The sequence below is a fragment of the Carex rostrata genome, chromosome 22, assembly GCF_964058835.1.
Source record: "Carex rostrata chromosome 22, lpCarRost1.2, whole genome shotgun sequence".
In the NCBI taxonomy this organism is placed as follows: Eukaryota; Viridiplantae; Streptophyta; class Magnoliopsida; order Poales; family Cyperaceae; genus Carex; species Carex rostrata.
The window spans coordinates 5,485,694-5,499,057 of record NC_135939.1 but is presented as its reverse complement, the minus strand read 5'-3'; the positions used below and the strand labels follow the sequence as shown (position 1 = coordinate 5,499,057).

The window sequence follows — 13,364 nt, the reverse complement described above, 5'->3', positions numbered from 1 at the left end:
TTTGGGGTTTTAAACTTTTGAAGCTTTTTGTTAGTGGGCCTAGAAAATTGAATATTTGCAAATAAAGAAGAAAAGGTCTTTCAAAGTAAACGAAAGGAGAGTTGGAATCCAACTCCTCTAATATCATTTCATGTACAATCGCTTTAAGTTCATCTACAGGAACTTAAAATGAAACTGTTGATTTCATGTTTATAATTTGTTCTTCTTTATTAAAAAAAAATAATAATGGTTCTAATGTTTCTTGCTATAATGTCCAGAAACCAAACTAATTGGCTTCGAGCATAAGAACGATTTTCTTTTCCTGCACTATAATAGAAAATGTCAAATTCTCTATTTCCTACTTAAAAAAAACAAATTATGCCACTCAAGTAATCAGCAATCATTTGGTAGTTTGATTAATTTGTTATCTAATATAAGAAATTATTTTCCTAATATGCGAAAACATTTTATGGGGATGATATCAGTATAATTTATAATACTAATATGCGATTTATATATCATTATTTTTCTTAAAAAGAAATCAATTTAGCGTATTCAACAGTGATAGTCCCATTTTAATAGAGAAAATTTCAAAATTATGTATTCTCAACAAAGCTTGTTGGTAATTTAGGATTTGTCTAAGAATCAGCATTTGATTTGGTGGCAAAGGTACACGGTCTCTATGTGAGAGGTCATGAATTCGAAACCAAAATAGGAGAAATTTTTTATTATAATAACAAGGGTATTAAATAGTTTGGTGGCTTAAACTCCAACCTCTACTCAAAAAAAAAAATATATATATATTTTTGTAGGAATTCTAGTTTGAATAACTGTAGAGAAGTTCAATAAAAGCAAGAAGACTAGTAGGCGAAGACTAGTAGACTCATTATTCTGGTGTTTTACTTCTGACTACTTCAGAGAAGACCGAGAAGTAACCTTTTGGAGTTTAGATTCTCTGTTCCATATCCTCTACAAAATGCCTTGGTACGAGTAACAATCATAGAAATTTCATGACACTTATTATATATGAGACCATAGTCACAATTGAATATTTCGGGTTCAGTTCAGCGGGGTAAAAAATTCGTAATTCAGAAATAATTCGGTATAATTCTGATATAATTCGGGAATGATTTAGAACTATCTAGATCAAAGATCTCAGTCCTACAAGGAAGCAAAAATAAATAAAAATGTTATGAGAAAAATTCAGGAATAATTCATATAATTCGGGTCAAATTTGTAAAATTTGCAAATTATTGACAAATAATTCGGTGTTTGATTAGCCATCACCAAAAATATTTCAAAGAACATGCAATAGAAGCTATAGATTCACCTTTTTCTTTCTTTTTGCAAACTGGATATATAATCAGTAAAGCATTTACAGTATTGTCCTTTCTTTTGTTTAGTCATGGTTTGGTTGTATATGTTTCGATGGATTCCTAGTAAGCTCTTAGTCTGATCCAGCTTTGTATTGCCTTTTGGGTTATTTTTTCTTCTAAAAGGAGAAACATTATAAACCCATGACGATTTTTTTTGTCAATTTTGAACAACTTTCTCTGGCAATTGATTTGGCTTAAGAAACTAGTGGTGTTACCAAACGCACCGAAAGCGACAAGGTAGGTTCTGTCCTATAATAGCTACAAGTTTGTTTCAGCACATGACATAGTATGAACCTGTATACTTTTTATGAGCAGTCTTTATTACAATACTAGTTTTGTATTTGAATTTCGGTGCACTAAGATATTCAAGAAAATCTTTGCCAAATAAAAATCACAAAACAAACTATTTGTAATTAGAAATCATAAGACAAAGTCACTAACTGGATGCTAAATCTGGAATTTATTATTTTAGATTGTTAATTTTGCAATTTTTTATTTAAAAAGTTACCAATATTGGCAAAGTTTGATATTAAACTTCAAGCCTTCTTGACAGAAATCCAGTTAATAGCTAAACCCAAATTATTAGAAAAATGAGCCAACAAAAGCACAACAATCCGACACATCATACACTGAATTCTGCATAAAGAGAAAGCATACAAGAGACAGCATAGTGGTGAAGAATCTCAGGGAAAGGTGAAAACGAAAATTAATTTGTACTGTATGAGAGAAAAAAGGAAAAAGAAAAGAAAAAGATGCAATCAGCTTGTGAATGGTACAAGCAATAGACAGCGAACACAAATAACTTCACCAAGTTTCACAAAAGAAATAACAAAGTTTAAAAAATTAGAAAAGATTGCTCAAATGTTGACAGATCTTTTCCTGATTATGAATTAGTGGGAAATTAGCACCCTGCTAGCCCACAAAAATAAAGTTTCATTGAACCTAAACTAACTCAATGACACTAATCTGGCAGCAATTTAAAGTTTAAATCAACCAAGAAAACAACAACAGCAACAAATTAGCACAACAACAAATGGACCCCTAACCTCAATGAAATCTACTCAACACAAACAACCCTGTGATTCATAAGCCGGAATTTGCAAACCTCCTCGAAGAAATCATCAGCAGCCTCATTGCAGTTCTTCATTTGGGAGACACGAATCACCATCTTGCGCAATTTGGGGGTGTGTGTCAACAATGACTCCAGTGCGTTCAGTTTCTGCTCTGCATTCAGTGCAGACCTCACAATTACTGAGACCTCTTCCAAACAAGGAATTACAAAATTCGAATTCACCTGCAAGTGCAAACCAAGCAAGTCAATTTCCAACAAAAAAAAATCATTAAAAGCATATAATAAGGGCATCCAACAGAAAGAGTTTTGGAATAACTGTCAGTAATTAAGAATATATTTTAATTTTGCTAATCAAATCCAAAGAACTCCGCAAAGACTTCCGAAGTACTTTTTTTACTGAGCTGTTATTTGGGCCACTCTGTAAAGACTTCATCTTTGAGGCAAAGATTTGTGCATAGCCACCCAACTAATTTTCTTTTAAGATAAAGGTGGGGGATTCCATAGAGGATCCCTTATCCAGATTTTGATATTTGACCTCCCACACAAAAAGGTTACCTTTAGCCACCGGACCAAAGGTTGGTTCTCCGTACAAATAAGGACTCGAATAGAAATTGTGCATTCTAAAATTACTCTTGCTCATCTTAGGTTTCAATTTGCAATTTACCCAAGTGATAACACGTTACTTGAAATAAGCATTGCATTATTGTTTTGATTCAATCCAGACAAAAAGTATCAAAGTATGACCTTTCTAATAAACAAGCATCACAACACTACTTCCAGTTCCTATTCTGAACCCAACTCAGCTTTCACATATACTCCCAACAAATCATTATCTTAACTTCCATTAACCACCCCAGCTGCAACAGCATGAGCTACGTAAAGTAGCATTACGCATGAAGTAATAACATTTTAAACTGCTGTAAATTGAAACAGTATCTAAATAAACGAGTCACCCTTGTAAAAAAAGAAATGAGGCTTACTTTGGCAAGGCTGTTCTTTTGACAGAATGAGGCAAACATGGCGCCATGGATATCAAACTTAAGCAGTTTTGGGTGGCTATTGAAAAAGTTGACTAGGTCAACCTCAGGGAACGGAAGGAGCGTCTCAGAATTGCCACAGAATTCAACCTTCATGGTGAGGTGGGTTACATCACTCGCATACTGGAGTACCGAGCTTATAGCCCCCCAGCTCCACTGGATGCCTCGCAGATAAAGGCTTTGCACCTCAGCCAGCTTTCCCATCTCCACATTGTACACTCTTCCTATTACCATTTGTTATATTGTGTTAGGTTTACAAAAGATGCATTTGCAGACATGTTTATAAAAACGCTATCATGCTGACATTTCATGAGTCCCATTTTATAATGCCAGCACACGTCTTTGCCCCAATAAAACCAATAGAGGTAACTAGCAATGGTTTATATGAAACAGTTATGGACCAAAGAGGCAAAGAGCATTAGACAACGAAATAAAGTTTCATCTTTATGGAAACAATTAAATTGTAAGAGCATACAAAGTAAAACACTACCAAGCACAAACACTCATCAAGTATTTTGACTATCTTCTTAGACATAAATTGGCAATGCTGGCTATGGCAATGTCCTGAGTAATGAAATGTAAATCAGACTGGTGACCTACAACCAAGGATAGCAAGAAGAAAACATTCCTAAATTTAGATTTGCATATTGTTGTCTCCAATGTGGATACCACCAATTCTGATGCCAATGCACAAGTCCTATCTAAGGAAAACTCTTAAATATGATGACCAATAAAAGGACTCAATTATGAAAAAAAAAACAGACGTTCTGACTTGAATATGTTCACACAAAAAAAAATCAACTCAATTTACAGAAGATAAATCCATGGCTATGTTGATATTAACCTAACTTAAAACATTACAGATATGTCAGATCATAGAATCGGAAGTTTACAAAATCCAAATATTGGTGGATCAATGTGACTACTAATCAATATCAACAACAAATGGGTTTTTGCATGCACAAGTTGCGGACCAGTATATAGCCTGAATGAAATAGAAATAATCAGAATAGGAGGGAGTAATTAGTATGTAGTGCGAGAAATTGGTCTCAACTTAGTGTAATACTAAGATTCTGAGGCAAATATAATCAATATTTCCATCTATGAACTGATTCAGTGATGGCTTAAGAAATTCATGAGGCAAACTTTTGCCCCACAATAACTAACTGTAATACCATGAAGGGGAATTAATTGCTTAGAAATGAAAATTGTGCAGATTACTTGACAAAGAGAACATGCAGAGGACTGAGCAATTCAAATCCTAAGACTTTTTGTAAAACACTACCAAGTACAAACACTCATCAAGTATTTTGACTATCTTCTTAGACATAAATTGGCAATCAGCTTCCACAAATGGGCAATGCAACAAAAAAAAAGTATTTTGACTATTGCATTTGACCATTGATTTCCATTGAAATTGAAGCAAGATTATAAAAGATCCAATCTTTAAAATTAATCAACACTGAACCCAGCTATATGACATAAATTTTGTCCAGCATTTCATATATTCTAACTAAAATTTCACCAAATATTAGGGTGGAGAAATTACCATGATTTTTGGCTATGGAAAGGGTCTTTATCCGATGGTTGGGCTTGACCCAAATTGAACTGAAACCTTGAACATAGAGATCCTCAAGCCTCGGTGCACTGAGAAAAAGAGCTATATTTCCCTGTCCCAAGAAATCGAGCCGGCACCTCTCCAGCCTCCCTAGTTCAAATTTTACCAACCCAGCCCCCTCACAACTCAGCAACACAAGGTTTACCAGATTAGGAGAAGCATGCACCACCTCCTCCAACACACCATCTCTCACAGTGGCCCCCACAATCTCCAAACTCTTAAGCTGTTTCAAAACCCCCCATTTTGGGGCGGCAGTTAAGGAGACGCCCCAGATCTTAAGTAGCTCCAGCCGTTTTGCAACCCGGATGCAATCGAGCTGGGTCCCGGATCCATCCGGACCTGGTTTGTCACCAAACCCATCCATTCGAAGCTCCAGAACCCGCAAAGTGTCAGCTCGGAGGTTTAGCCACGTGCCAAGGTTCGAGGGGTTAAATGGGCAGTAGATCACGAGCTCTTCTAGCCGGATCGCCTCTGCAATCATCCGACCGATCGTGGCGTCATAGTCGGACCCCTTATTGTTACCACGCTGCGAGTAATCAAACACAGCACGAGGGAAGTACAGTGATGGGACGTAAGGGACGCACGATTGCCATTGTTTGGAGACACAGGTGCTTGACGCGATGTCCCGTGCGTTTTTCAGCTGGGAGAGTATCAGCTCTACAACTCCTTCCGGTAAATAGTTCATTTTTCTTGGCAAATTTGTGGTGAACGGGAGAACCCGCTAGGTGTTTGTGAAAATGCCTCACTCAGGCCGCAGCATGTTATTATTATTCGAGAGAGAGAGAGGTCAGAGGTGGTCAGGTGGGAACTGGGGGATAAGGGGCAAATATAAAAAGGAACGAGGCGAGGCGAGGGTCGAACGAATAAATTCAAAATTTAAATCGAGATTCGCTGAACAGTCTCTGACGAGTGGGGACAGAAAAATTTTCAGATGTGGGGGGTTTTAGGGCACGGGTCCTCTAAAGTAACCCGATATTTTATTTTAGATCATGGCTGTCTGGTTCGAATCCGGACATGGGGTCCTTTTAATCTGACGGTCTAGATCAAAAGTATAAATTGAATACTTTAGGAGATCCGAACTTGCTGAAACGAGCCTTTTGTTTTAGAGGGTAATTGACCCGCCCCTTTTTTCCAGTGTTACTAACTTTCGAATTTTGGCCTGACCAGACCAGGACCAGCGCAGCCGCAGCAAGTTTTGAACTTTGAACTTTGAATTCGTTTGGAAATTTGAAATTATTGGTGGATGCGAAAGCGATCAATATTTTATTGACTTCTTTGGCTCCTTGTGTAATGGGGCCGCTCTGGATTTGCTATCACCTCCTCGTGTACTTCATTTAATTAATAATTTTCCGGAATTTAATTATTAACAAGATATTTTGATTTTTGACAACGTTATAGATAGCATTTATTAGCAATAAACAGGATTTTCAGACACCCGTTGCAAAAATAAAAATAAAAAATTCATTTAATGTGTTCATTTAATAATTTACCAAATCTTCAGAATACATATAATAACCGAGTTATGATTTACTCGCATTTAATTAACCCTGACTATATTGATAATCAGTAATCACAAATAATTAATTCTAAATATAAAATTCAATATTGACAGCAATGATATCATATTATTGATATGTGATGCATGTCTCGTTCATTCATATGAAAAAACATATGAGATTTACTAAATGTGATTTCGATTTTATGTTAGAATATTTTTTTTTCTCTACCCTCTCTTGAGTAAGCAAATAATTGTTTTCTAAATTGATTATGGGTAAATTTTGTTGGATGTAACTAAAATTATTTTTTTTTGGTCGCAAATTTATTAGTCAGGTTAATGGTCATTAAATTTTTTGTCTGTTCCTATCAAGTCACCCCATTATTTTTTTTGACAAAATATTAAATAAAATACAAAATGACATGGAGACAGGCGAGCATTTTTCGTTAATATTTTGGACGTAAAAAGTAACGGAGTAACTTGATTGGCACAGATGAAAAGTTCAATAGATACAGAGAGAAAAATCAAACTTGAGCGATCAAATTCATGACAAAGGACAAAAATTAGTGATACCTAACAAAATTTACCAATTAATTTTAGAGATTATGAATTCATTTTAAGAATATATATTATGTTTCTTTGTTATAGTTAATATTTTTAATTCTCTTAATTTTATTATGTTATTCGCAATCAGTATAAGCAATTTATTTTATGCTATGTTCTCTACTGGTTAGGAACAGTTTGATTTCAATTAATTCTCAATTTACCATTATTTCTGAAAATATAAATTAATGTACTGGTACTTTTTATTTCAATCTGATCATCAATCTGTTCTAGATTAGGTGCTGATATCTTTTAATTTTTAATTAGAGAAAGTTTTTTTTTATGTAATGTTATATTTAATTTGATTATTCCATTTAAAATTTATTTTCAATCAAAACTATATACAAAGCAGATAAAATCAATTTAATATTAAATCATGACTAAAGCTACAAATATCAACCTAGACTGACTTAAAATTAAAATAATTAATTTAGACCTCAACTAAACACCACCTAACATTTCAGCCTGAACTAGTCAACTTAACTGTACAAGATATAGTCATAAAGTTTACTGCTTTTGACTTTTCAAAAAAGAATAAATATTGTAAATTGATAATTACTGGAACCAACTTTTTGACAACATTTTAAAAACAAAGTTCAGAATTTCAGAACTCTAAAGGATAACTTCACAAGCATAAAAGCATGTGATGGAAATATAAATAGTCTTAACTATCAAATTATATTCAATTTCACAATCATACAAAGATGTTCTAGGTACGAAATTAAAATATAGAAATTAATAAAGCCTTTAGTAGATCTTATATTTTTTTTTCCTTGGGAAAAATACATGCATCATAAATCATGTTATCTAAATAAAATTTGACATTTAAATTAATTATTAACAACTGCCAATATATTCAAATTAATTTACTGTGAATAATCATAATTCCAATTATTACGTGCATTTCAAAGATTCAATATAATTAATAGTCTCCAATCATATTTTTTAGAATTGATATATTACATTAAATGACTTCATTAACATGAGATAAAAAGCGCCATTCGTCTAGAGGAAATCGCTCTTTAATTAGATCAAAGTGTTGTAAAATAAAAATTTCTGCTAAATAGAAATTTCCTTTTACGTTTGTCCAGTAAATTTAAATTACTCGTAGACATAAAAAAATAAAAAATTTAACTCCGTTGCAATTGTAATAATAGGGATTGAATTTTTTCCAAAGGGCTTTGGACATAATCTCATCTAAAGACGGATCTTACCGTTTGATTTGCTTTAAGATTTGTGTCAAAATATTTAAAACTTAATAATTTTAAATGGCTCCGTAAATCTAAACCATCCGTGTAAATTTTAACACAGATCAAACAGTTTATAACTGATTTTAGACAAAATTTCCACCCGTTATAATATATGAGAAAGTGTTTCGACAAATCGTAATATTGAAGATAGCTAGAAAATTAAAGCGTTGCAACGGATTACAATTCATTATGCACTCTAATGTGTTTATGGTAGCTCTAAAGTACTTTTTTTCGTCTTTAAAAAGCTGAACATAATTAGCACATGAGGTCGGTATTTTATATGCATGACGGATTGCTTCTTTATAGATAATTCAACTTTGTCTTTTTCTGGAAACTTTTTTTTTGTCCCCTCTGAAATTCTAATATGCAATTTGAGTTAAATTTTTTGAATTTAGATTGGTGATTAGAATTAGAAATTAGAATATTGAAAATTATAAGTTAGAGCATTATTTTTTATCTAGTATCTGAGCTAATGAATTTGAACCTAATTAACTATTTAAACCTGATTCATTTTTTTTTCTCCTGGACGAAAATTCTAAATCTGCTCATGTTCAAAGAGTTATGTATGCAGGGGTGGTGTAAACAAATCAGATATTTTCTGTCCGGATCCAGATTTGTATCCAAATTTTTGCATATTCTAATAAAGATAATTTGCGGATACATATAGCTTGCAAAAACAAATATAATTATGCGGATACACCGAATTTTTTATTAATATTCAAATTTTATATTAAATTTAAAAAAATATCCGAATCGGTTGTTGTTTTCGAAATCTACCCATTCCGGAAAAAAAATTTCCGGAATTAAACTCTAAATCCGGAAAAAAATTTTCCGGAAACTCGGTTCTAACTCTGGAAATTTTTTTTCCGGATTTAGGATTTTTTTTTTTAGGAAATTTTTTTTTTCAGTTTTTATTTATAATTTATTTATTTTTTGTATTGAAGTATTACAAATATTTAATATATTTTTTAAAAAATAGATGGAATACTATATAATTTGATTTATTCGAAATACTGCTACAAATAATCCGGATCAATATTTTTCATGCCGGATTTTTTACGGCCGTAAAAAAAAATAATATAATATAATATATGTATATGTATATATAATATAATGAGTTAGGCTGGGGTGCTATGGATAGCATAGAGGCCTCTATGCTACGGCTCAATATTCGAGTTTTCAAAATCCAAACGGTCGATCCGAACCGTTCATCGTATTCTCCATATTAATATCTGCTTGGAGACCAAATTTTACATTTTTCTGAATTTTTTTACTATTTATTAAGTATTTTACAAAATTGTTGATCCAACGGTGGCTGCACAAAACAGTAAAACCGTTGGATTAGCGATTTTCAAAGTGGCTTAATAAATAGTAAAAAAATTCAGAAAATTATAAAATTTGGTCTCCAAGCAGATATTAATATGGAGAATAAGATGAACGGTTCGGATCGACCGTTTGGATTTTGAAAACTTGAATATTGAGCCGTAGCACGGGAGGTCACTATGCTATCCATAGCACCCCAGCCTAACTCTAATATAATATATGTAGAGTTAGGCTGGGGTGCTATGGATAGCATAGTGGCCTCTATGCTACGGCTCAATATTCGAGTTTTCAAAATCCAAACGGTCGATCCGAACCGTTCATCTTATTCTCCATATTAATATCTGCTTGCAGACCAAATTTTATATTTTTCTGATTTTTTTTACTATTTATTAAGTATTTTACAAAATTGTTGATCCAACGGTGGCTGCACAAAACAGTAAAACCGTTGGATTAGCGATTTTCAAAGTGGCTTAATAAATAGTAAAAAAATTCAGAAAATTATAAAATTTGGTCTCCAAGCAGATATTAATATGGAGAATAAGATGAATGGTTCGGATCGACCGTTTGGATTTTGAAAACTCGAATATTGAGCCGTAGCATAGAGGCCACTATGCTATCCATAGCACCCCAGCCTAACTCTATATATGTATATATAATATAATATATATGAAAATGAAGATATAAAATATGAGGTATGATGAGGTATAAAAAATATGAGGTATTGGAACCCTCGGTTAATGTCTCAAAAATTCAGTTTAAGTTTTCGTTTCAACGGTACGCATTCAACGATCTGTTTGGACTTTGAAAACTTTGAAAATACCGATCGTTGAATGCCTACCGTTGAACGAAAACTTAAACTGAATTTTCGAGACACTAACCGAGGGTTCCAATACCTCATATTTTATATCTTCGTTTTCATATATATTATATTATATATACATATATATACATATATTATATTATATATACATATACATATAGAGTTAGGCTGGGGTGCTATGGATAGCATAGTGGCCTCTATGCTACGGCTCAATATTCGAGTTTTCAAAATCCAAACGGTCGATCCGAATCGTTCATCTTATTCTCCATATTAATATCTGCTTGGAGACCAAATTTTACATTTTTCTGAATTTTTTTACTATTTATTAAGTATTTTACAAAATTGTTGATCCAACGGTGGCTGCACAAAACAGTAAAACCGTTGGATTAGTGATTTTCAAAGTGGCTTAATAAATAGTAAAAAAATTCAGAAAATTATAAAATTTGGTCTCCAAGCAGATATTAATATGGAGAATAAGATGAACGGTTCGGATCGACCATTTGGATTTTGAAAACTCGAATATTGAGCCGTAGCATAGAGGCCACTATGCTATCCATAGCACCCCAGCCTAACTCTATACATATATTATATTATATATACATATACATATACATATATTATATTATATTATTTTTTTTACGGCCGTAAAAAATCCGGCATGAAAAATGTTGATCCGGATTATTTGTAGCAGTCTTTCGAATAACTCAAATTATATAGTATTCCATCTATTTTTAAAAAAATATATTAAATATTTGTAATACTTCAATACAAAAAATAAATAAATTATAAATAAAAACTGAAAAAAAAAATTCCTAAAAAAAAAAAAAATTCCTAAATCCGGAAATTTTTTTCCAGATTTAGCAAAAAAAAAAAATCCTAAATCCGGAAAAAAAATTTCCAGAGTTAGAACCGAGTTTCCGGAAATTTTTTTTCCGGATTTAGAGTTTAATTCCGGAAAATTTTTTTCCGGAATGGGTAGATTTTGAAAACAACAACCGATTCAGATATTTTTTAAAATTTAATATAAAATTTGAATATTAATAAAAAATTCGGGGATACAAATATGTATAAAAATATGTATAAGGATACAGATATTTATCCGTATCCGTATATTTTAGTTTAACGGATATATGTTATGTTAACCCACAAAAAAATTTCCCCAAAACCCAGCCCCACTTCTCTCTGTAATTGATTGGAAAGCGCGTATTATAAAACTGGAATGTGGGTATTAAAAATTTTAAATGTAGAAAATTCGTTTTTTGTGCTGAAACATTTAGGAATGCTTTGGTTTCAGTTAAACTTTTTTTTACAAGAAAAGAAAGAGGAAATCAAATTTCATTTCAGAACTTACGTCATATACTCTGGCTCTGTTGTTATATACAACTTGCAGTTCTAAAAAAAATCTATCACATGCTACAATTTTCGCTTGCTAAATTTTTAAGTAAAACATTTATTATATCATAAATAAATAAATGAGATATTATTCTTGTATTAGTATTATGCACCTAAAAAAAATTCACTTGACCTACTAGTTGTTTATATTTATATTTGAATTTATGAGTATTTTAGGGGCAAAAATTTTAGCTGTTGCTAGATTTTGAGTTTTGAACAAAAAATCAGATCTTACTTCTCAATTGAACTTAATTTTTCCTTGTGATTTGAAGAACTTGGTAAGGTCTACACATGCTTCAATCCCTATGCTTGAAGCATGGATCAGTTCCAGTGGTGGAGATGACAGTACTACTAAGACTCTGACAGTAGTTTTCAGTTTGCAAAGCTATGAGATTTCTTAGTTTACAAGCTCTCTTTTGCATATTTTTGTATACTAGTGATATGAGATCTTTTTAGGGGCTGTATTTGATATTTCTAAATGGTAGCAGGATGTACTAATGATGGATGTAATAGGGTTCTAGTATTGTTTCCATTCTGTTCTGTTGCTTTGGTATTTTGTTTCATATCAGTATACTTTGTTTGCTTTGTACTTGATACCACCGGTACTAGTAAACTTTGTAATGGTCTCTTGCAATGGAAATCGGTGCCATATATCACTTCTTTTAAAAAAAAATGTATAGTATATATTTTGTAATGACAAAATAAATTTAATATTAGAAAAATTATTTTGTTATCAGAATTATATTTATATTTTATGTACTTTTTTTTCTAATAAGAAAATAATAGTTGAAAATTTTGTTAATTTTGTTACAATGTACGAATTAGGTATCGGAATTATATCTGTAACTGTATTTGTATCCGTTTATATCCAATTTGTGTTCGTATCAGTTTAATATCTGATCCGTATGCCGTTAAATATGCAACCTGTGTCCGTATCCGAAAAATAAATAATATCGTTTTACCACTATCTGCTAATACTGCCTATGATATTAAGTTCTCTTTAAAGGTATAAAAAAAGAATTTACCATCTAATTTTCTATGAAGTACCAGAAATCAGCACATCAAGCAGTGACAGCTTATACGATCTAGTCATTCATAAGGTTGATTGCCGCACCAGTATTAAATCAGACCATTTGAGGAGTTATTTGATGGATTTTACAAGGGAGTCGGGGGCAGTATGATTCAGTCTGATGCTTGATCAGAGCCATCCAGTCCGCATTAATATTCGTGTAGACTTGATTTGCTCGAATTTTGGTGCAAATTAGGACCAAGCATCATATCGAATTTGGTGTGATGCTTATTTGACCGCCGCTCGTACCTTTTACTAGTTGGCGGTGCTAACGTGTGTTGTTTCTGTGAAGGGATTTATTGTGGGATATTAATTAATAAAATAACAACT

General features: G+C 32.4%; 1 protein-coding gene across 1 annotated transcript; it reads right to left on the bottom strand.

Annotated features, from left to right (window-relative positions):
- Positions 1-2,091: 2,091 nt before the first annotated feature.
- Positions 2,092-5,855, bottom strand: LOC144574255 (F-box/RNI-like superfamily protein). Its single transcript, XM_078324181.1, has 3 exons — positions 5,014-5,855; positions 3,408-3,688; positions 2,092-2,649 (listed from the first exon to the last, which is right to left on the bottom strand). Exons 1-3 carry the CDS (start codon positions 5,765-5,767, stop codon positions 2,413-2,415), a joined length of 1,272 nt encoding a protein of 423 aa, XP_078180307.1. The 5' UTR covers positions 5,768-5,855; the 3' UTR covers positions 2,092-2,412.
- Between the last annotated feature and the right edge of the window lie 7,509 nt (positions 5,856-13,364).

Coding starts and splice junctions, on each gene's coding strand:
- LOC144574255 (XM_078324181.1), bottom strand. CDS start 5,767: ATGAACTATTTACCGGAAGGAGTTGTAGAGCTGATACTCTCCCAGCTG. Junction 3,689..5,013: donor TTCCATAGCCAAAAATCATG/GTAATTTCTCCA, acceptor AAATGGTAATAG/GAAGAGTGTACAATGTGGAG. Junction 2,650..3,407: donor AAAAGAACAGCCTTGCCAAA/GTAAGCCTCATT, acceptor TTGCACTTGCAG/GTGAATTCGAATTTTGTAAT.